This window comes from Tamandua tetradactyla, chromosome X (assembly GCF_023851605.1).
Source record: "Tamandua tetradactyla isolate mTamTet1 chromosome X, mTamTet1.pri, whole genome shotgun sequence".
Lineage (NCBI taxonomy): Eukaryota > Metazoa > Chordata > Mammalia > Pilosa > Myrmecophagidae > Tamandua > Tamandua tetradactyla.
Window position 1 is genome coordinate 78,015,687 of NC_135353.1, and position 26,129 is coordinate 78,041,815.

General features: G+C 35.1%; 1 protein-coding gene across 5 annotated transcripts in view; it reads right to left on the reverse strand.

Moving 5' to 3' along the window:
- Positions 1-26,129, reverse strand: part of DIAPH2 (diaphanous related formin 2) — a 997,375-nt gene that overhangs the window by 478,115 nt on the left and 493,131 nt on the right. For 4 of the 5 annotated variants that reach the window (XM_077145442.1, XM_077145441.1, XM_077145438.1 and 1 more), the window contains 2 exons: positions 22,788-22,889; positions 8,008-8,247 (listed from right to left, as the gene is read on the reverse strand). In XM_077145442.1, coding sequence (XP_077001557.1) covers positions 8,008-8,247; positions 22,788-22,889 — 342 coding nt within the window. The remainder of the gene's footprint in view (positions 1-8,007; positions 8,248-22,787; positions 22,890-26,129) is intronic. The other variant, XM_077145440.1, reaches the window with a different exon arrangement.

Below are 26,129 nucleotides of genomic sequence, written 5' to 3' on the forward strand. Positions count from 1 at the left end.
ACAATGGTGAAATATTCACCTTTAAGCTCAAGAAACTATTCAGTGGGTCTCAGTGACGAGAGCCCATTAAGTACAGTACAATAAAACACAATGAACTTAAAGATCAACTATCAAATAAGCTGAACAAAGGAAACCCTTTAAAATTAAGAATGATATTCTGTCCTTCTGCCATCTTATAGTACTTAGCTATTTCAGAGGTCAGAAATGGTGAATGTTCTTGCTTCAATGCAATATAGTGACGCATAGACAGATTCTTAAACTGAAATGTTTGCATCCATTGATCATGAATTATGAACAAAGAGTAACGTGTGTTCTATATTAAACCACGGCATTTTTAAATGCAAGTAACATGAATAAGCTCCTCTGCATTTTCCCACAGCCTTGGATATTTTATCACTGATTAGCAGCCAGAGTCTTGGAAAGACCAGAAGCCGAAAATTATGTGCTGCAAATAGTCTAACAGGAAAGAAAGTTAAAAACAGACATAGGGAGAAAAAGAAAAGTTTAGAAAAAACTCCTAACATTGCAGCCCACTCCAGAGTGGATTGATCTAATCTTCTCTTATAAAGTCAAATTATATCGTGCAAGGTCATTTTCTTTTCAGCAAATTATCAATCATATACCCCACAAACAAATTCAAATAATGCTAAACACTGTCAGATAAAATAAAGGATATTTTGATGAAGCTAGAAAGTTAATGCAAATTCTAAAAATAGCATGGCTCACAGAAATAATCTGAGTTCCAGGAAAGGCTGGATTTTAACTCTGTCTCTGTCATTGAGTGAACCTGTGTAAGCTATCTCTCTGGATAGTGGATTCTCATTTGTAAAATACTGAGAACAGCAGTCAAATTTACTCAAGCAAAATCGATATGCTCTGAGATCCTATATGAAAGCCTGCAATATCTCTATAATTATTCAGAATAGGTGCTATTTTATTACAAATGCATGGTTTCTGAGGCCTGGATAAATTAAAATCTGTTTGGGGAAAAAATCTATTAGGGGAAGAGAAATCTTCTATTAATAGGCCTAGAAGTACTTCCAACTCAATTTAAATTAAAAATGATAGAATCAGGTACACGGGTGGTTCAGTGGTAGAATGCTTGCCCTGCATGCGGGAGACCTGGATTCGATTCCCGACCATGTGCCCAAGAAAAAAAAAATTCTATTACAATGCAATGAGAGACAGAGGGTTGCATTAAGAATAAAATAGGTTTGGGAAGCAGAAAACCTAGATTGGCATCCCAATTCAGATATTTATTAGCTTTTTCATCTTGGAAAAATGTCATCTGTGGGCCTTAGTTCTTAATTGCAAAATGGGGTTCGTAATATTTAAACTCCCTAAATCACAAGGAAAGCACTCTGTAAATTGTAATAACATAGCAAACCAAATGTGTTGATCTATGTCGATGTGTCATTCAGTACATCCTATAACGGTTCTTTTCTAAAATAGCTTTCATCTTAAATTAATACTCATATTAATCCAACTAAGAACTCATATTTAAAGGTAAATCCCTAGTTTATAATTATAGCAAACAATACATTTTTATGTCTTAAATTACGGAAGTCTTACAATTGTATATTGCATAGTACTATTGGTAAAAATATATGCTTTATAATGGTGAGGAACAAAATTTTCTCACTTTCAGAAACACAACACCTATGCTGAATATTCACAACAAATCTTTTATTTAATCAAATAGCCTGGCTTTCATTCAGTAGCAGTTAATTGAGGGCTTCATATATAATAGACACTGGGGATATAATGTAGAAGATATACACCCAGACTTCAAGGAACTGCGAGTCTTGTGAAAGAGAAAGAGAAAGAGAAATAAAATAATTAAAATGTGAACAGTCCTATAAAAATTGTTCTCACAAAGTGCTGTGGGAGCCAGAAAAGAGGACCTGAAGGGTAAAAATAGGTGAGCTGATGGGCAAAAACTAGTGAAGAAGATTTTTTTTGTAAAGGCATTTAAAAAAAGGAAAAAGCAAGCTACATCAGAAACACATTAAAAAGAGAGACTATAAGCCAACTCGACAGGTGAACTCACTGCCTTCCCCCCCTATACATGACTTCCATGGGGTAAATCTCCTTGGCATCATGGGGCAGGACTCCAACAGTGAACCAGAACCTGGCATCAGGGGATTGAGAAAGCCTTCTTGACCAAAAGGGGGAAGAAAAAAAAGACAAAATAAAATCTCAGTGACTGAGAGATTTTAAACAGTCAAGAGTTTATCCCGGAGATTATTCTTATGCATTATATAGATATCCCTTTTTAGTTTGTGGTATATTGGAGCAGCTGGAAAGAAGTACCTGAAACTGTTGAACTGTATTCCAATAGCTGTAATTATTGAAGATGACTGTATAACTATACAGCTTTTACAATGTGACCATAGGATTATGAAAACTTTTTGGCTGTGCTTCCTTGATCCAGGGTATGGACAGATGAGTAAAAAAACAGATAAAATATAAATATATAATGGGTGAGGATAAGGGGTAAAAATATTGGGTAGATTGAAATACTAGTGATCAATGAGAGGGAGGGGTAAGAGGTATGAGATGCATGAGTTTTTTTCATTTTTCTTTTTATTGCTTTTTCTGGAGTGATACAAATGTTCTAAAGATGATCATGGTGATGAATACGCCACTATGTGATTATATTGTGAGCCACTGATTGTATACTTTGGGCGGATTATATATGTGTGAAGATGTCTCAATAAAAATATTTTAAAGAGACAGAGAGAGAGAGAGAGTAATTAGGAGGCCAGGGCCTTACTTCTAGTTCCATAGTGAGATTAACCAACAGTCATATTTTGCCTGGCACTATCCCAATTTTAGCAGTGAGAAAGCTATCCAGGAAAATCACTCAGTCCCTGGCAAACAGAGACTACTGTTCACTCTATACAGCTTTATAAACCTGACCAAAGTATTTCACTTCTCCAAGCACTGGTTTTCTCATCTATAGATAAAACAGGATAAAGTAGATACTGTCTTATGCTAAGATTCTAAGTTTACAAGAGTACAATCCACATTTCAGTTAGCAATGATAGATACGTAAAATTTCTGAACTGACATATGACTTCCTTCATAGATATTTGTATATGTTCTCCTGTATCATATATTTCCACATTTTACTGTAATTTTGCTATACAAATAAGATTCTCTGGTAAGTACATCATCTACCTTACAGTGAAGCAGCAATGTAAATAGTGGAACCTATTTTACTTCCTTTCTTATGAATTCTGTGGGGGAGATGGATGTTTTCTTTTGTATATACAGGGTAATGACTGTGATATTCTGTCATTAACACCATGTATGGCCTCTAGGATAACATGAGGCCATCATATATTATATAAACCATATATGAATTATGAATGTTAGCAAAAGTAACACAATTACATTTTCATTTTAATCACAATAACTAAAAGTAAGATATCTAAAATTTCTCTGCAGTGAACCTGAAGATTTTCTTTCAGTGCTTTTTATAACATAGTTTCATCTCAACAAAGTACACTATCCTTCTGGATCATAACATGTTGTGCCTTGCTTTCCAAACAGAATGACTAGGAAGTAATAGTACCACAGCAGGAGATATTATTCTTTTTTAAATGGGTGCATTAGTAAGTTATGAAATAGGCTGAGAATGATTTTCAAAAAACAAAGTCATTGAAGAAAGATATCCAAACTAATATACAACTAACTCAAGATCGTCTCACAACTCACCATTCTAATGTTATCACTAGTTTCCAACATGCACCCAATATTCCAGCCAGTGTGGTTTTCTAATTCACCCTGAAACATATCATGGTTATTCCTAGCTGTATGTAGTCATTATAAATAACTAGTACCATTTATTTACCATTATAGCTCTTCTTTTATTTGACCCTGAAAACAAACCTAGGGAAATAAACAAGGGTCAGTATATGTTATCATTTACAGATGAGAAAACTAAGGTTCAGAGAGAGTAAGTGATTTAACCATGAAAATGTAGATAGTAAATGCAAAGTGGGAGCCAAACGGAGGTTCTGAGCCCACAGTATTCTCCTGTCTTATAAGGTTATGGCTTCTTCCATTCATATATGCCAACCCAGCCTACATTTCAAGGTCTTTCTCTTCCAATTTACCAGCACTCTTTCCACCTCAATCAAGAAAGATTTCTCCATCCTCTGAAATTTGGATAATCTCAATGGCTATTAATGTTGGCATTCATTGACAACATATCTTGCAGTGTTATTTAATACTCTATATGGATATTTCCTAGCTATCCAACTGTACCACAAGCTTCTTGAGTCCTCTGTCTTATGTATCTTTTGCATCCCTATGGTATACTGACAACTTGGTTTGTCTTTGTTTTTGTTTGTCTAATATCCCTTTACTTACCCCCAATCTTTGGTATCCCTATTTTTAATAAAAGCATTGTTTAGGGCATGACCAATCCTTCATTGCATGTTGTTTTGATATTGATGTCAATCGAGGTTCTTTGCCCTCCCTTGAACAAGGGTGTTCTTATAATCCACATTAGGCCACCCATTCTTTCATACTAATTAGAATTTTAACTACTCAGTGAAAGGAGTAAGAAAATAATTGGAGGGGACTCATCCGAAAGGCAAAATCCTGAAAAACTTCCCATTAGTTCTGACTACCTGAATTTTCAAGGCTGCCACAGTTGCTCTCCTTTTCAAGGTCAAATTGCTCAGCTTTTCCTGTTTCTAGCTGAGCTACCTCATATCCTTCTGATGAATTCCTTTTTTGGCCTAAGTAAGGCTGAGTGACTTTCTGTGGCTTACAAAAAGACCCTTATTTTATATACCCATAAAGCTTAGTATATAGGAAGTGCTCAGTGTTTTTAAATGTTTTGCTGTTATGCAGATAATATGTGATTACATATTGAAACAAAAATGACAAATGGCCCCGAAGTATAGCAGTGCTATTGCTATTGGTTAGAATTTTAATAAACAACAAGCAAGCAGGGCCAACCTAACTGGAAAATCACCTTCATTGGAATGATTTTTATTATAGTTCAGCACACTGGTTTTGGTCTGGTGACTCACAAAGTGATAATTTACTGCTGCAAATTAACAAACTGTTTTGTGGTGAGGGTAGTAATGATACCTTTAGCATTATTTGACATTTTGGTTAACCCATCCGTCTTCCTTTTCTTCCCAAATACAATAGCAGCCAATTGTGATCATCTTAATTTTTTTTATATCAACTCACTTAAGATAGTTTGACAAGTTAAACTGTGTATACCATGGCTCTTTATTAACTAAGTGAATATTTTAATATACTATACTGTATAGCTTTCTGTGAAAAACAGTAGATTACGGTCTTAAATTGACTGAGAAAGAAAATTATCATTAGAATAACTTAGGTGGATAAATGCCATCTTTTCAAACCATAATCAGTACTCTACAAGATAAGTTCCTCTTATTTTTTTTCTAAATCGCTAAGAAAACCAACAAAATAATCTTTGAAAATATAACTGGAACTTATTAGCAACTTTGGCTAATCTATGTCAACAGTAAATTCAGTTTTGAACAGCTTACAGATTTGAGTGAATTACTTCTATGTACTTTGGTAAATTTCTGTCATTTTATACACTTACATCTACTCCAAGTCCTTTGTATCTCAGGAACATCCTTTCAATCCTAGACATTAGGGGAATAACATGCATGTTTATGATAATTCTCTTTCCTAATGACAAGTGGTTCCCTAGAACTATTTCCCAAAAGGTAAAAATTCTTCTGAAAGGTGAGGAAAAAGATTTTAAAACCTTCACTTCTTTTTCTTCTAGAACACCTATTACTACACGGTAGTATTCCTCAGAAGATTATTTTTTATTTTATTTGAAGTGGGTGAAAATCTTTGTGCTAAATCTTCTGAGCATAGCTCTAGTGATATATATCAGATTAGCATTATATGGAGGAACTTTATTTGACAGGCAGATGAGAAGAAGAAGGCTCTCTCCTAAATATAAGATGACTGTAAAACCTTTCCGTGAAATTAATGCATGCTTTTGTTTCTGTGTATAAATTACTTACTGATTCTTGATTCAAAGAAATCAGTTTGTGTAATTAATTTGAATAGTGTGAAATTAAGATACTTAAAATACTGATAAATATTTGTTCAAATTAGGTTAGTTTGCTTTATATGAATCGAAAGTGAAATAAGTATACAAGTTTCTAAAGACACTGTCTTTGGATTTTTAATATTTTAATAATCATCAACCAAGAACTGATCAAGATTCACTCACTGTGCAACTAACATGCATTCTAAACAAGTAGCATCTTTTTTTTTTTAACATTTGTTCCCCCTATTTATTTTTATTCCTTATGTTCTACTCGTCTGTTGACAAGGTAGATAAAAGGAACATCAGACACAAGATTTTCACAATCACACAGTCACATTGTGAAAGCTATATCACTATACAATCATCTTCAAGAAACATGGCTACTGGAACACAGTTCTACAAGTAGCATCTTGATAAGAAGTGAGTTATATGTATTGGGTATTTTATGTGGCATGCAATACATCAAAAAGTATTAAAAATTTATTTTATCCTACAAATATGATTATGATTTATTTTAATTTATTACAAGATTATCTATTTTACTCTCTCAGGAATTATCAAGTCATTTCACATGTACCTGGATATCACAAGAAGAAGGAATAAAATTGCTTTCTTGGCTAAATCAGACATGACAGATGATCTTCCCTCTTTTCTTTATATCTATCAAAATTAAAGCAGATGTAAACTGAAAACTTTGTGTCTGATGCTCCTTTTATCCAGGTTATGGACAGATGAGTAAAAAATATGGACAAAACATAAATAAACAATAGGATGGGAAAGGGGTAATTTAAATTGGGTAGATGGAAATACTAGTGGTCAATGAGAGGGAAGGATGGAGAGGTAAGGGGTATGGAATGTACGAGTTTTTTCTTTCTTCTTTTTATTTCTCTTTTTGAAGTAAAAAATGATCATGGTGCTAAATACACAAAACACGTGGTGATATTCTATGGTTGGACTATATGTGTCTGAAGATTGCTTAATAAAAATATTTTTTTTAAAAAGAACTAACCACAATTTTAAAATGTCTTCAGATATGAAAGAATGGTGAGATGCCAAAGATAGATTGCTTGTTTACAGATTTATTTTTGTTTCTAGCTTTCTTACAGGCCCTCATCTCAGAGTCTGTTGAGTTTTTCTTTCTGTAACAAGATCCTTTCTTTGAATAAGGTAGTTATCTCTAGTCTAGAAATGGATATATATGATCACTTGTGGGCTCCTCTGTTTCTTTCTTCACTTTTCACAAATATTTAAGCCACAAAATAATACTATGGAATGGCCTACTCAAAACAATATGATGATATTCACCTAGTGTTTTTTAAACATTTAGTTAATGCACTAGATATCTAGTATAAGCTAAATGATGCAACAATATTCAACAATAAAGAGCAATACCTTCACAATACAATAAGCAAAGCTATTTTTTTTAAAAAAAAAAGCTATTTCTGGCTACTTACATCATTGAATTTAGCTATTCAAAATTTAGAGAAATGTAAAATAAGTATGAGGGAACTGAAATACAAGATTGCGTCTATTTTTTTTTTTTTTTTTTGTATAGGCAAGCTCTGGGAATTGAACCCGGGGCCTCCATCATAGAAGGCAAGAATTCTGCCACTGAGCCACCATTGCATGCCCAAGATTGCATATATTTTATAAAAGCACTTTTTTTTTTGGCCTACAAACTTCAGGAAGATTAGCAGCAAGAGTTCAGTACTTACTATACTACAAAATAATTTGCATAGTCCTTTGAATTTTATTACAGTAAGATTTTTGAATTTTAAAAATTTGTTTGTTTTAACTGAGATATAATTTGCACATCATAAAATTCAACCTTGTAAATTGTACAATTCAGTGGCTTAACTACTATTGTTATTCAGAGTGAGCCCTGTCATAGATAAGAAGATCACTGTTGTAAATTAGCATTATAAAATGCATCTTACCTTACAAAGGAAGTTGATCTTAAACCCTAAAGACTGTGCATTTCTTGAGCCTGAGTTCATGTAGTTTCCAACCAAAAGAACTAATTCTAAAAGTCTGTTAAAGCTTTCACTTTTCTTCAGTTCTTCACAGGCAAGAGTCACTGCTATGATGCTTGGTTTGATGTTGTTTACGTGTTCTTCAAATGTGAGCTTGAAAAGAATGCTCTTGAGACGAGGCTGCAACATTTTCACTGAGCTCATCTGTAAGACAAGGAATGCCCTATAAGAAACCACATTTAAAACCTGCTATTATATCTATTCAGTGGGGATTATTTCATAGACAATACTGTAAAATTTCTGCATAAAATGAATTCTCTCTGGGTTTTTTAACTATTATTTTTGCTTGTTTTAGACATTCAAGTGAAACATTTTAATCAATGTTTAAAAAGTAGTTAGCTGTTCAGTTTTAAACAAATAAATTAAGTAATCCTTATAGCATCAATAGCATTCAAACTGCCAAGATCTGTCCCTGAAGTGAACTGGGAAAATTTATAAATAGAAATTAAGCAATAGTAGGGCGACAAAAGATGCACACGATGACAGAAAATATGAGTGGAAACACATTTCCTAAGAAATTACTCATTACTAAGCTGTTTGAAATTAGAAGACTAATGCTAATTGAGCATTTAATAATTTTTAAACCTATGATTTCTATTCATAAAAAATATATTAAATATTTATATACACTCAAAAGATTTTCATCTACTTGATAGAATTTTGATATAAAATAATCAGGTTATGTTTAAATCACGTGAACTTAACTTTCAAATACATTATTCAAGAATTGAATATTGGTTTGTAAAAAGTAATTCAACTCGGTTTTAATTACTTTTGTTTCATAGTATTGGTGCACATTGTATAATCCCTTTGCAATAGTTCCTACAGTAACTTTTTTCTTCAGCTTTAATTTCCTAAAGCTCCCAATCACTTAACTAATTTTGATTCATCAATGAATTCTTGGAAGAGGGTGAGTAGGTGGGGTAGACACACGTGAACACATATACATACATATACAAACAATGAAAATAAATTAACAAAAAATACTAACTCTATTTGTTTTTTGCATGGATAATGTACTATCTTGAATACAAATGCCAGGCTCAGAGTAGGCACTCAGATATCTATATATAACATGAAAATAATTTGACAATATAAACAAAAGTTCTTAAACCACCACTTATATATTATATTTTATGTATTATATATTACCAGTTATATATTATATGGTCAGGTTATTATATTATGAATAGATCTACTGCTTCTTCAGTGTTCACATGACAAGTATAAGACAACCAGATACTCACAAAAAGCTTACAATCTAGCCTGAAACTCCTAACACAGACACTTGAAAACTACAGCTCGTGATAAAACCAGAACATGATTTTAGATAGGTAAACAAATTGTGTTGGAGATGTTCACTGGAAGAAGATAAAATTTTAACCTCTTATGACTATCATGCTTAATGAAGGCTTCTTAAGTGAGTATAAATATGCACACACATATGTGAATATATATGAACATACACATTTATAGAACTGGTCAAAAGAAAGGTATAGGAAGAAAGAATGGTGTAAGAAAAGATTTACAGGTAAGGAATATCCAAAGTATATTGGATATTGGAATAGAATTTGTGTCAAAGCATCTGGAGGGTCCATGCAAAGGATACAAATTTGGAAGTTAATCATATTAAAATCTGTACCTCCATGAATGGGATCTCCTTTGTGCATGCTTGCATGGGAACCTTCACGTTTCTATATGTATATTTCCATCCTCATCCCTGTTCCTACTATGGTCTTTAAATCCCACAGCACTTCATTCTCCCTTCCCTTCCACTGGTAACTGGCCATTATTAGCACAGAAGCATGTTTTCTATTATTTTGTATCTTTAAAAAATAGTTGTACAGTCTCCCCGGTATTTGGAAAAAGCCATAGGTCTAGTTTTTCCAACTGCTAGTCCCCAGGTACCTGACCTTGTGGGTAGGATTTGTAGGACTTGCAAGAATCGAGCTCATCAGAGTGGTCTTTAGTCCTAGATCTACAAGAAATTTAAATCTTAGGCTCATATGAGTCTTTAGTCAGGCTTCATTACCAGACCACTAGTCTTCTTTTACATTTTTATTCTTTCTGATCTTTTATTTCAATCTTTGGCTTATAAACTCAGAAAGCATGAATTTCATCTTTTTTTAAAACCAGCTCTAACAAGAATAACATGGCCAAAAGTGTACTTTAACAATAACAGTAATAATAATAATGACGACAGAAATGAACATTTATTTAGTACTTTTTGCCAAGCATTTTTCTAAAGCTATATATATAAAACATTTGACTCTCAAAACAATTCTAGATGACAGTTATTATCATTATTGTCATTCTAAAGTTGAGGAAAATGAGGCACAGAAATAAGAGACTTGTACAAAGCCACATTAAATGTGAAAGACTGGGTATTTGAATTTGGGCATTTCAGCTATAGAGCTCAGACTCTCAACCACTATATCATAGAGCCTCTCAAAACATATTGGGAGTAGTCAATATGATTCTTGAAGGAGAGATGAGTAGAAGGGAGACCATCAGTAGATCATCAAAATGGCCTGGGAAATAGTTAATGAGCTATGATGTTGACAGTAAGAAAAGAAAGGAAAAGATGGTTACAACAGAGAGTATTAAGGAAGAGTCAATGGGACTTAGCAAACTATTAGTTATGGGAGAAGAGAGTCAAAGGTGGCTCCACGGTTTTAAGTTTTTTGTGAGGGAGAATGATGCTGGCATCAATGAAGGAAGAAACCATTTAGTATGATTTATTGCTTGGTTCTTTGTTTAGATTCAAGGAATGAGGGCAGATTGATTTCTTCCTCTGCTCTGCTTCTGCCTACACTCCAGTAAGCCAAGCAGGTACTAAAAGGGAGAGGAGGACAGGCAGGGTACACAGCTCAGTAGCAAATGCAATCACAAGTGACTCCATCCAGAATCTCTCAAATAGTCTGTATATGTGAGACTAGTCCACACAATTTCTTTAGTCTTCAGTTTCCCCATCGTAGAATTGGGGAAATTCCTCTTGGGTAGTCTTGTTTTGATGATTATAAAGGAGTAAAATATTTGTCTCTAGAGTTGTGAAAAGTTGGGAAAATGGATGCTAGCTAGATCCACAAATGAAAAATATTACTTGGTTGTTATCAAACATTCTTTATTAGCATCTAAGTGAATTTTGTTCACCATCCTCTCAATCACCCTCTCAGATGCCAAATAGTACCAAATAATGCACCTTTCTATTGATAAAGACACGTCATCATTAAGGTTCCAAATCTTGGAGTGATATTCAACTCATGGTATCTAAAATGTAGTCTATCATTAGTCCTTGCCAATATTTTAACCTGAAGGATTTCTTACAATTTTCTCTTATTTCCCATGGTTGCCAATGCAGCTGTACTTCAAGGTTGGATTACTATAATAGACTATTTACATGTTCCCCTGATTTCTCCAGTCTTTCCACCTCTGAATCCACTCATAAATACTATAATAAACCCATATGATTGGGAAAATAGTTTTGTTTTGTTAATATGTTGAGTTTTAAGTGTCATTGTGATATTTAGATGGATGGAGATGTATGAGCTGGAAACATCTGGAACCACAGTCTAGGAATTAAGAAGAGATAAGTAGTGGAACTTACAAATTTGGGAATTATCTGAATAGATACTGACTGTGGGAGGCAAGGTCATGGATGAATAAATGTAAAGACAAAAGAGTCAAAAACTGCACCTTCTGCAGCACCAAGCACAAGGTCTTGTGTATATTAGACATTCAAATATTTGCTAATTGATTTTAAAAGTAATCCTTAGCTGACTAACCAGTTTGAAGATACTCTCCTAAGTAGGACAGACAGATTGTCCTTTTAACAAAAATCAACAGATGATGGTAATATTTTACTCTCCCATCTTCAGGTAGGATATCAAATTGTAAATGTTACTGCATTAAATTTGTTGAATTGCTATTACGGGAGATTAGTCTATCAGCAGTCAGACTGATTTCAAGGAGAAGCTGTGCATTATAAGGGGGTCATAACTTTCCTTTTGTCCTGACAAAACGTCCTCTTTCATTTAGCACCTAGAACAAGGCTTGCACATGGCAGATGACAAGTTATACACAAATAAGTAATTTAAAATGAATGAATAATGAATGCTTTCACACAAATAGAAGCCAGACTATTAGAAAAGAGTTAGATTGGGAAGAGGATGCATAGCTTAAAGAGGTATACTAGTAGGCTGATGCTAGGCTGATGCAAGGAAGGAAGAAGTACCCTTTTCAAGGTCATCTGCTACCAGGTGGGTTATTCCAAAACTCCCAGACTCAATCTTAGTCCAAATTCAGAGCTCCATCTGACAATTTTGAGAGGCAGTTTTAGAAAAAGATTCTCTGCATTTTCCAGACCTAAAATATAACTTGTAGTGGAAGAAATAGAGACTTTGAGTTTGACTCTGAACTAGGTTTGAACTACAGTTCTGTTACTTCCTAGTTGTATGACCTAGTATAATTTACCTAATGTTTGTGAGACTTAATTTTATCAGTTAAGTGCATTCCTTAAATCATTCATGTAAGTTGTAGTAAGACCTCTATGAGTAACTATACATAAATTTAGGTCCTGTCAGAGTATCTGGTACAGAGTAAACACTCTACAATGAACTGTTATTACCCTCTTTATTCATCTTTAGAAATTCTCAAGAAGAAGGAATGATGGCTCTCGATTGTTTTCCTAGACCTAAGAAAAAGGTTCTCTCACCCACAATTAGGAAGCATATGTTTCCAGGGCTCCATGAACACCACAGCTCATGATCCAGCAAACACACTGTAAATATCATGCTGTTTAACTTAGCCAGTTTTAATGCATAATATATATTTACTATTAGTAATGTTATTTTTGAAGATGTGTTACTGTCAAATCAAGAGACTATGGAGAAGGTGAAGCTATATGGGCAAACTTCTTACTAGGAGTCACAAATCAGTGTGCATTGATCATACTAACAGAATTTGCTGTAATTATAACAAGCATGAATTTTTATTACCAGACGAGGGAAAACAGATAGACAATAATTCAACCTCCATTATAGCATTTGGACAGGTTAAGGGAATGTCTTAGCTAATTTAAGATTAGAAATAATAGGAAGCACTGAACAACATCCCCAGCCACAGATATAACATTCTCAAAGGGTGATGTCTCATAAAGGCACATAAGTATACCTAGGAAGTGATATAAGTAAATAAAACAAAAACTATGCTGAAATGCATGTTTGTTTTTAGTTGTAGCCCATCACAGCATTTTAGTTGACTGGCATCCTTTGTTTTATAATTAATTCCTTGAAATGCTGTGGGATGCTGACCATAGTGTTGTAATATGTAGGGGATTTATCTGTGTTACAAGATACCTGTCTATCAAAATCACATTAAGCGGCTCTCATTTCTTTAGCTAATCTTCACTATATTAAAAAAAAGGTACATTGACAGCTTTAGTGAGAACAGCTACAAGTGGGTTTATTTCCCCAAAGACTTAGACGCATTTTTGTTACATAATTTGAATTTTATACACTTCACTACCTATGCAGCTAGTGAATATTTATGTACTACCAAACTACCATACGAATCCACAGAAAAAGAAAAAAAGGGACAAGAATAAATATGATGTATAGGGCGGGCCACGGTGGCTCAGCAGGCAAGAATGCTTGCCTGCCATGCCAGAGGACCCGGGTTCAATTCCCGGTGCCTGCCCATGTTAAAAAAAAAAAAAGAATAAATATGATGTATAGAGGTGAAGATGATGGCCACCTGCCACTCCTGTATGCATGTGTCATATTTAAAGGCTGTTTCTATTATCTTTCCTTTTGCTAAGAAACATCTTTTGTAACTACCATCACCATGTGAGCAAAACTGACCTTGTAGACTCTTAAACATAGAAAGCTAAAAATTCATTAGAATTAACAGATATATTTGTTACATATATATTTGCTACAAGGTTTTATCCCCAAATGGTTGAATACTATTATGACTGATTACATAAAGAATATATAGAATAATTTTGGATCGATAACTACCATAGAGGGAACACTAAAGAAGCCACATTAAAGAAGGGTGGCTTTAAGTTAGACAGCAGGCAGAACTGCCTATACAAGTTGTGTAATTTAGAGTGAATGACCGAGGAAAACTCGGTAAGTATGGAAATAAAGTAAGGATATTTGTGATACTTTGTTAAATACATTATTTTCTTATCGTCTTTAAGACAATAACCTCCTCAAGGGCAGTATTTCTACTGCTCAGCTTTCTATTTTCTGCAATAGACCCAGAATTTGGCCTAGATGAGATAATCAATAAAACTTGACCTGCTAAATGGGATAAACAGTAAATATTTGCACAACAGACACATGAGAAATAAGAGCCTTAGTTAATCTGTGAAATCAGGCTTTGGAAAAACAGAACATTGAAAACTGATTCTATACCAGAAAAATAAGATGTGCTGACAAAATATTTTTCTCAAGGAGAGTGATTTGGAGAAATTACGCATCAACAAACATCTAATCATCTTTAGTATGGATAAGTCACACTAATATGCCAATTCAGAATAGTCAGACTAAGACATTGAGAAAGAATTTCAAGGTATCTTTCTGAAAACAACTGTATGAGGCCAAGAACAGTCATATTTAAAACATTCATGAAAACTGCTACTGTGGTGCTATACTGTTATCTTTCAGAGATTAAATAAAAGGGCTAATTTTTTATTCTATGAGTTTAATGAAAAAGCAATCAATAGTAAAACTGATTGACATACATAGACCTAATTTAAATTTTCAGTCAGATGGTTTTATTTTACCTGATTTTATTGCAATGGCTAGTAGAAATAAGCAATCCTGCCACAAAATGGATTATGAGAATTTAATGAAATGAACTAGAATATGAACACATGGATTTGAGAATGAGTCATGGTGAATTTTCTTTGAGATAGTCTCAAAATTATTAAACCAATCTTTTCTCAGTTAAAGTGAAAAAACATCAGGGAAGTAAGTGCTAGGATTTATATTTACTGAAAAGATGTAAATAGAAACAATCAAGAAATTATATATCAAAGCACTGAACACTCTGAATGCAAGCACATGAAATAAAGAAAAATGTGATTTTTCCCAGTGAATATTAAAACCTGAAAAATAATTTAATATTAATGAAACAGAAGAGCTGTTATTCTCTATCCAAACTAATTGCCTTTGATGACATGTGGGAGGAAAAAAAAGCTTTTAAGAATTTCCTTTTCACCACACTAAGCTACCTTGAATAGAGTTCATAATCTCTTATGGGACATTAAAAAATTTAAACAGCACTTTATATAGTTGTACTTCCCATTACAGGCATAAATAATCCACTTCCTCCTGGCTTCATATATTTGTATACAAAAGGAAAAATGTTAAATGTGATATCTGCAATAATACATAATCTGTGCTTTTCATTATAAGAATTTGCTTTTCATTATAAGAATTTGTTAAATACAAGGCTATTTCAACATTTCTTATAGACTATAGGTTTAGAATGTTTTTAGTTGAACAATATGGGTAATTTTGAATTCAGAGACACAAAGTACCAATTATAAGAGAACTAATTATTGTCTTCTTTTTCTCAGAAGATGTATTAGTTTAATAGATACACACAGTATGGGTCTCCATCCTCAGTGCAAGACAAATGGGAATTTCCATAGCTCTGAGGTTTTAGAACAGCTGAGCAGTAAACACACTCTGAAGAGTCTAAAAGCTCTTGCTGGGGGTTCTAACTGCCAGAGATTTCAAAGAACTGTGTTTTTTTTTTCCAGTAAAGGTATAGAACATAATTACAATGTACCAAATTCTAAACTGTAGGAGGCAGGTGGGAGGACAAGTGAGTGGGAAGATTTGTAGCCAATCTACCACTCTATAGAAAAGGCTTATTGATCATACTAGGTGTGGGAACTAACATATTCCTCTTACCAGGAGGTCTGGATCTGTATAGAGGAAAAGTCCCTGTTTTTTGTTTGTTTTGGTTTTGTTTGTATCTTTTTCTTTTATTTTCTTTCAGTTGATGACATGAATTTAAGCAAACCCAATGATGTGGATGATAAGAAAAAAAAAAAGTTTAGAGAAAGCTTAGCAGATCCAGTCCCTGTCTCAGATAAGCTTATTTCTCCCATAAGGCCAGATTTTTCCCCACTATTGCCAGTTTTGTTTGTTTGATTTTTTAAACAAATTTTGAAAAAAAATCCCATTTCTGGCATATGTGTATTCCTAACTGGTAAGATTTTGATTTTATCTTCCAGAAAATTATATAATAATGCAAACTCCGTAGGGCACTGCCCAGAGTTATAGAAATGAAATCAGGAATAAGTATTTATTATTAGAAAAGACAAGGAAAGAAAAGAGTTCAATAAAAAGGATAAATTGTTCAATGTTATCAAGTGCTATATATATTTATATAGAATATGGATATAGAATTTTCAGGAATGAAAAGAGTTCTTTTGATTTTGTATTCTTGTTAGTACGGTCAACAAATGTTTGTTAAGTGTGTATTATGCAAATAAAACCAGTATGATGCCTGCCCCTATGGAACTTGCAATCTAGTATGGATTACAGACATTCAATAATTAACCTCACAAATAAACACTTAATTATAAATCAGGATAATTCCTAGAAAAGTAAAGAAAAAAGGCACCCTAAGAACATTTAATAGGGAGACCTAATTTTTTAATACAATTTTATTGAGATATATTTATATACTATCTAATCATCCAAAGTATACAATCAGTGGTTCACAGTATCTTATGTAGTTGTCCATTCATCACCACAATCAATTTTTGAATACTTTCATTACTCCAAAAACAATAAATAAGAATAAAAATAAAAATGAAAAAGAACACCCAAAGTATCCCATACCCCTTATCCTCCCCTATTTTATCTGTTTATTTTTGTCATTTTTTTTTTTACTCATCTGTCTATATACTGGATAAAGGGAGAGGAGAGACTTAATTTTGATTTTTATAAATGAAACCATCACTTGGAAGGTGAAAATTAAGCTGAGACTCAGCAAAAAAGCAGGAGAAAGGGAGACAGTGAGCAGGGATAAGGGAACAGCATATGTAATGTTACTGAGACAGAAAACTGCATGGTAAACTGAAAAATAAAATACAATGTGACTGAGGCATAATGAGCAAGAGACTGAAGAATTCGAGACCAAGGCAGGGGTCTGACCATACAAGGCCTTACAGGTCATGGTAGGGAGTATATATTACAGCCTAGTGCACGGAACAGCCCTAAGGTTTTAAGTTGATAAATACTAGGATGCAACCTGATTACACTACAGAAGAGCCATGCCCAGGGCTATGCTAAAACTGACCTGGAAAAGAACAAAAGTGTGGAGAAAACAAGCTAAATATATTGTAATGGATGAAGGGAGTGACAATGATGACTTGGACTAAAGTGGGTTATGGCACAAATAAAGAAAAGTGAGTCAGTGGTTTGGTGTATTTTTAAAGGCAACGAGAACTGAGTAATGATGATTCCCAGATAAGTCTCAATTAACTGTAGGACACAGACACTTGATTGGTGTGGGTTGAGTAATGAATGAGAGGTAAGGAAGTAGGGTAAGGAAGTAAGAGTAAAAGGAGACTACTCTCTGAAAGGACTGATGTTATGAAATAAATGGCTAGCAGAGATCACAGGTTCTATGAAGGATTTTTATTCATCCATCCATTCATTGAGCTTTAGCCAGGGAGTGACTAAGAATTTCTTATAAACAGAAAGGATGATTGACAAGTTGAAAAAGCAACAGAATGAGTAACAGAACTAGGTCCTAAGGTAGGCAGGAGTTAATGGTGTCCAAAACAGGCAAATAAATGAGCATGTAGTAGGATATCTCATTCCCTCTCCCCAGCCCCTCACATGCACACGCACACACACACACACACACACACACGCACACACACATATGTGCTAGTATAGTACAATGGCTAAAATACAGTCTATGAAGCCTGGGTTTGAATCCTGCATCTACTACTTATTCCATATGATCTTGGACAAGTCCCCTATCCTGCCTTGGCCTCAGAGTCCTCATCCATTGTATGGGACAATAATAGTGCCAAGCACATAAGGCTATTCCTAGGAATACATGAGACGGCTCATGCAAAAAAGATTACCATAGTACCTGAGAGAGTTGAGTGCATAATACATTTTTATTATTATCAATAATGATAGTAATAATAATAATAGCAAGAGTAAGCAGTAGCTTCTTTTCTGAAGTTTGACAGAGTAGGTTAATAAAAGATATGGCTAGAGATAAATTTGTATGTAGGAGAGATTTTGGAGGTTCTGTGTCTTGAGTGCCTTCCTTTTTCTCCAGCAAGGAGGAGGTTACATTGTTCGTGGTAAGTGACAGGGTGGGAAGGGAGGATGGATAGAAGACTTGAGGAAAACAGGTAAAATATGCAACAGCCACTATGGAAAAATGAAAGGCCACTGAATAGGAATAAGTAAAACTGACTTCTGAAATGGCATCAAGAGTCCCGTTGAGGTTAAAAATTAAATGTCATAAAGATACCAATTCACTCAGTTCACATAAGGAATCAGGGAGAAATAAAGCCAGAAAGTTAGAGACAGAGCAAGAATTCTAAGGAGTATAGGTTTTACTTTGTAAATGCTGGCTGTCACTGAAGGTTTTTTAAATCAAAGTCATATGAAGAATATAGATTTCAAGAATGATTCACTAACAGCACTGATGAAGGAAGAGAGTAGAGGCAAGACAACCAGACTAGGGACCCTCTCATTAATGAAAATGACTATATATTTCCTAAACTGTCTGAACTCTGAGCTGTCTACATATATTTGAGGATTTATATGAATTTGAATGTACCCACACAGAAATGTATTTATTAGGCATAGACCTGGAGAAAAATGTTTAAGTTTTTACAAATCTAAAATATGCTATTTTTAATTTCAGTACTACAGTGATTTTTTAAATTATGCTACTACTCAATTCAATAAACATTTACCTATTGCCAACTGTATAGAGAATATTGTTCTATGAACTGTAAAGCATACATACATAAAATCTTAAGGCATTCCATTATTTCAGAAAATTCTTTAGATTACCTAAACATTATTTGACAAGTCATGATTGAAACGAACTGAGATAATTTACATAGCATAAACTACTTTCTAATGAAGCTAAGATGGTGAGAGCAAATATTAGGACCAAGTGATTATTCCAGTACACAGAATACCAATATTACTTATGGTTATGTACATAAACAAAAAATCTTTTCATTTTCTATTTTGCTTTTAGTTCAGAAGGTATATTGCTTTTTATGTCCCTAAACTTCATTTCCTCAGTGTGGTACCAAGGATATTCCTCCTGAAGGACTTGCTTGACAAACCAATACATCTACCAAGATAAACTGCATTCAGAGGAAAAAAAAAATGGCTTCAGAGAAATTGTGTAGTGTACCTACTGAAAAACTCATAACCATCATGACACAGCTGAATTCTCAGATGCTATATAGCCTTGGTTCAATTATAATATGAACCAAACAGCTTAGGTTTCAAGTGTGGAGTGTGGTCTAGGAAATTTTATTATTTAATATCACTCTTCTGGCAAGATGGCAGAATAGGATAAGTTGCGTGTACCCCTATTCCAAGGAACAGGTAGAGAAGTGACAGGAAGGCAACTGGATGGGAATTCCAGGGTATAAGTGTCCTGAGAGGATCTTCTACATCACATAGGGAGGCCCTAGTTGCAAAAGCTGAAGAACTGAGGCACAGAAAGCTGGAGACCATCTAGCTAGCACAAATAGCCTAATGCATCCCTTTCCAAAAGGAAGCCTGGGGCCCTCAAGAGTGTACAGATAGGGAGACAGTGACAAGGAAGTAAGCCAAGCTGCATTCTTTGAATGCTCTACCCTCATGTGCACCATCCATGCACCGTCCCCACCCCATGACTCTCCCCACACATCACACACCTAAACCCCATCTCTCAGCCCCCACTGCGTTCCAAGCACCCATGCGCTGACCAAAACCTTTCCCCTACCACACATCCCCACTCTACAACCCTGCCCCATGCAGTCAGGCACGCCTACCAGAGCCTGACACACCTCACCTGCACAAGTGTACAGTCTTGCTCCCTTCCTTCCAAGACCCACACACCCATGCCAAACACTTCAACCTCCACCTCCCAATCCCTACCATCTGCAGGCAGTCACCTGTGTATCCAGGCTGTGGAGGTTCACCTTCATGCCAGGGCCACACCTGCCCCCAGCCCACATAGTCACATCTCCTAACTGTGAGCAGTTGCTGACCTGCAAATCCGAGCAACAGCAGTCTCCAGCCCATGCACATACAACCCTGTCCTGCTGCCCCCGAATTCTGCACATGTGCACACCATGGCCCCACCCCCAACTCATACACATGTACACCCACATCCTCCCCACTGGGCATTCATGCAACCACAAACCGACCTCTTGACCCTACACCCCAATCTCCTGCCCTGCACATGTTCACACCTTGCACCATCCCTGGCACAAACATCATGCTCCTACACTTGGCAGGTGCTAACATGTACATCTCTGCTACATAGCCCCTTGCCCTGCACATGCATGCACTCCTGCCACAAGACCCCTGCAGCTGGGCACCAGCACCAGGGCCCTAACCACCTGACATCACCCGCCCTTGAACCACATTCCATAATCCCAGCCTGTGTCCTGCCCCTAAACACTTGCATATCCGCATCCTGGCTACCTGGACCCTTCACACAGCACATGGACACACCCATGCCCTGCCGTCTCTGTGCCCCAACCTCCGTGCTACATACCTCACACCCTGATACCCACAATCCCCAGGCTCCATACACCCAGTCACATCCTATCTGTGTATCCACACAGAACCCCATCTCGGTGTCCCCTACACCACACAGTGTTTCTGTGCTGCAAGGCCTGCCTGAGCTGCACCCAGCCCCACAGCCCCTGCACCACATCTCCACAACCCTGCAACTCACACCAAAAACTCACAAGCACAAGCATAGGCTCCCCAACCCATGCCTATACCTGCACTGCAACTCATCACTGCACCATTCTGCCTTGACCCATGCCCTGCATCCTGTTCCACATCCATATCGCAAATATAAAGTTTCAGTCTACTGAAGGAAATCCACTTCCAAAGAAACTCTATCAAGATATTTACATACTTCAAAGACAGCAGAAGATCACTAAGTATATTGTGATGCAGATAGATATAGCCCAGTCTAATGACCAAATTAAAACACCAGAGGAGACAGAGATTTTGGAACAACTAATCAAAGACATTCATATAACTTTACTAAATAAAATCAGTGGGATGGCTAATGACATAAAGGAGATCAACAAGACAGTAGAAGAGCATAAAGAGGTAGTTGAAAGAATAAATAGAAAAATAGCAGAATACACAGAGATTAAACATGCGGAAGACCAAATCAAAAATAAACTAGAGAAACACAACAGCAGATTTGAAGAGGCAGAAGAAAGAATAAGCAAACTAGAGGACAGGACAACTGATTTCAAACACTCAAAACAGCAAATGGCAAAATGAATGAAAAATTGGAATTCAATCTCAGGGAAATGATGGACAAAACAAAGCTCACAAATATAAGAATCATTTGTGTGCCAGAAGAAGAAAAGAAGAGTAAAGGGCTAGGAAGAGTAGTTGAGGATATAATGGCAGAAAACTTCCCAACCCTGATAAAGGACATAAATATGCAAATCAAAGAAGCCCAAAGAACTCCAAATAGAATATATCCAAATAGGCCTTCCCCAAGACACATACTGATCAGTTTGTCAAATGTTGAAGAGAACCAGAAAATCCTGAAAGCAACAAGAGGAAAACAATCTACTACATACAAGGGTAACCACGTAAGAATGAGTTCAGACTACTCACTGGTAATATGGACACAAGAAGGCAGTGGTATGATATATTTAAGATCCTGAAAGAGAAAGACTTCCAGCCAAGAATTCTGTACCCAGCCAAATTGTCTTTCAAAACTGAGGGAGATTAAAATTTTCACTGACAAACAAACCCCGAGAGAACATGTCAATAAGAGACCAGCTCTACTAGATATAGTAAAGGGAGATCTGCAGGCTGAAAAAAAAGACAGCAGAGGGAAGTCTAGAGGAGGGAACAGAATTGAAGAGTACCAGGAAGGGTAACTTAAAGGATAAAAAGATAAAGAGGTAAAATAATATCTAGATCTGACAAATAAAATCCAAAATATAAGATGGTGGACTCAAGATGGCCTTTTCAGTAATAACTTTGACTGTTAACTTTCTAAACTTACCAATTAAAAGATATAGATTAGCAGAATGGATTAAGAAATATAATCCAGCTATATGCTGTTTACAAGAGCATCATTTTAGACACAGGATACAAATAGATTGAGAATGAAAGTATGGAAAAAGATGTTCCACACAAGTTATTACCAAAAGAAAGCGGGAGTAGCTATATCAATATTGGACAAAATAGTCTTTAAACGTAAAGACATCATAAGAGACAAAGAAGGACACTATATATTAATAAAAGAGAAAATTCACCAAAAAAGAAAAAACAATCATAAATGTTTATGGTCCCAATCAAGGAGCTCCAAAGTACATGAGGCAAAACATTGACAAAACTTCTGTTTCTGGCAAGAGTTACTCCCAGCTGAGTTTGTGGGCCCTTATGCTAGATACATACCACAACTCCAAACTGTTCAGGCTCACAGAGGTCATCATATTCACTCTTAAACTGTGCTAATTCATTGAGTACCTTCTGCTCAGGAAGATTTTTTACAAGGTTCTAAAAAGAAATAAAAATAAAACCATTTAGTATTTTATTAGTAAGATTATTAGACATATATGAGCAGGTCTAAAAGTGAATAACTAGAATAGTAGAAAAATTTCTGGTGGTGTTTCTGTTATAGTATAAGTGCCCCTACAAATGAAATGGACTGAAAAATGAACCCAAATTAAATGTGAATGAATGTGTAAAAATATTTAGTCTCTGTACTACAGTATACAAAGATTAAATTAACAGATCATGTAGGAAAATGACATTTCAAAATGGACTAATCTTCTGGGCTGTAAAATACATGGCATAATTTTTAAAGCTTTATTTCATGTCATGATGTCAATCTAAACTGAAAACAGAAAAATACTATGTAGAGTTAGTTCATGTCCAAAAATACTGAAAAAATCAACTCTATTATTCATAAATTTGCAAAACTTAGAACCATTTGTATCTTGTAAGCCACACCTGCCTGTTAAAAAATCTCCTGTTTTTTAAAACATATGCATTTAAGCACACAGTGCAATCCTACTTTTAATGGAGAATTAAGCAAAAGTGATAAAAATCTGTTGCAAGTTCAAGTTTGATACCTAGGAGTATCAAAGTTGATTAATTCACCTCAATCTAGTTTATGTTGGACTTGGTACAGTTCTAATTAACACTACATTAGCCTGCAATGAATAATTTGTGGAATCCTGTGGAATTTCAGCACACATGTGAAAGGAAAGCAAGCAGGAAACAAAGATTTAAGAACACAGCATTTAACATGTAGCAAAAGTTCTGTGGAGGACAACTGTATCATGCCCATTTGTAAAAGCCCTTTTGTTCTCCCCATTCATCTTCTCTCTCTTGCAACTCAATTTCTTGTTGTTACTTGTTTCTGTTTTTTCCTGTTAAACTTCAGGTCTGCAATGGCACCCTCAGTGTACTGGGTAGAGTCAATTTTTAAAATTGCAGGCACTTTGACTTAAAAGAAGGACAGGTATGGACATATCCAAATATATGTACAATAAGGTGACACTAAGGGCATCAACCATTTTCCTTCATTAATATCATCCCCTCTTATGGTAAGTAAAGGTTTTTTACCATTTTTCCAGAATATTTTTGATGCATAGTTGTTTTTTAAAACTTTCCTGTTAGTGGAATTTTTAAGAAGCATTAAGTAATTAAGTAAAGCATACCCAGTTTGATAACTTGAATAATATTCAGTACAATGAAACTAAATAAGAAAGATTAGGAAGAACATTATGAAATTATATTTAAAAATCAACTGCATATTTCAGATTCTATCTCAAATGTAAGTTTTAATTATAAAAATAAGTATTATGGAATAGATCAAGAATTTTAGCTCAGAATGTGCAACTTTTAGTTCTTATTTTGTTTCTTTTCTAAATACAAATAACCTGTTAAACTATTTTCAGAATATATTTACCATAGTGATAGGTGATATATATGTTCTTTCTCTATTCAATTATACAAAATATTTAACACAAGCGGGTTTGGATGTACTCTGACACTGAGCACAATTTTATAAATGAGTGGCAAACATGTAATGCCAATGCTTAGTAGATTATATCTGCAAATAGTGTTTAGAATAAAAATCTCTCTCTCAGATATGTGCATATGTAAACTACTATTACAATATCCATTGTTTTAATAAGTCAGCTACCTAAGTGTACCTATAGTTTTGCCTAAGAGTTACTTCCAGAAAAACCTCTTTTTTGTTCAAATGTGGCTTCTTTCTCTCTAAGCCCAACTCTGCAAAGAAGATCATTGCCCTGCCCCATACGTGGGACATCCAGGGGTGAAAGTCTCCCTGACAACGTGCCACATGAATCCCAGGTAGGAGACTGGCCATAGAACTGTGGGATCGGCAATGCCTTCCTGACCAAATGGGGAAAAAGAATTGTAACAGAAAAAGGTATCAGTGGCTGAAAGAATTCAAACAGAGTTGGGAGGCTATTCTGGAGGCTACTCTTACGCAAGCTTCAGCTAGATATTGCTAATTACCACAGTTTGTGAAACCCCAACATTAACCATTCCTGTCAACTCTAAAGAACACCTAGGGCTTTAACTGAGAATTCTATAAAAGTTTCATGCACTAAGATTACTTTACAGAAATCTACAACCTCCAGATGGGTCCACGGACAAAGTAAGTTCTGAAATGCAGAGAGGCCAGCCTTTCCAGAATATCAACTCATTCCATCTCCATGTCCCATATAATCGGTAGCCCCTTTCAACTTGAAAAAGTTAGAATGGGCATAGCCCAATCCCTAAAGATTGGGGAAAGGATCCTAGAAGAAGGAGGAATGATAATAGAGATCATAGGATTTACCAAATGAGTATGATTGCTGAATAAATATATTGATATTGCTTTCAGTCTCCAGTGTCTTAGAGCAGCTAGAAAAAAATCCCCCAAATTGTGGAACTGCAACCCATACCAAACTGTGAAATCTGTTCTAAAACTACTTGTTAAAAGGTACTTTGAAATTTATTGCTTTTTTGCATATGTTATATTTCCATTTAAAACAAAAAGAAGATAAGTATTAATTCCAGGACAAAGGGTTAAAGAAGAAAGTAGTAATAGTGGACACATTGCTCAACACTGAACAATATTTGCATACTAATAAAGATGTATACACCAACTAGTGAACTGGCCAAAAACTGTGATAGAGCTATAATGGGTAGGAGGGTTGTGGGAGCATAAAGTCCACATTTACCACAATAAAACATGAAACAATAATATCTGTAATTGATAAATAATACAATATCCATATAAACACATTATTTAGAGACATGGTAAATACAAGGGAAAGAAGTCAGGGAAGTTGAGGGAAGTTGGGGGTAGTTGCCTCTGGGGAATAGAACTACAGAAAAGATGAGATATGGGATACTATTAACTTTTTAAAATTAGAAAATTTTAAAATAAAATTGAAAATAATTAGTGATTGTATTAGCTACAGTTCTCGAGAGAAACAGAATCCACAAGCAATATTCATAAATATAAAACTTATAAAAGCGTCTCACGTAACCATGTGAACATACAGTCCAAAATCTGTGGGGCAGGCTATGAAGCTGACGATTCCAATGGAGGGTCTGGATAAACTCCACAGGACAGGCTCACTGGCCGAAGTAGGAAGAGAGCCTGTCTCTTCTGAATCCTCCTTAAAAGCCTTCCAGTGATTAGACTAAGCATCACTCATTAAAGAAGAGACTCCCCTTGGCTGAATACAAATGGAATCAGATGTGGAT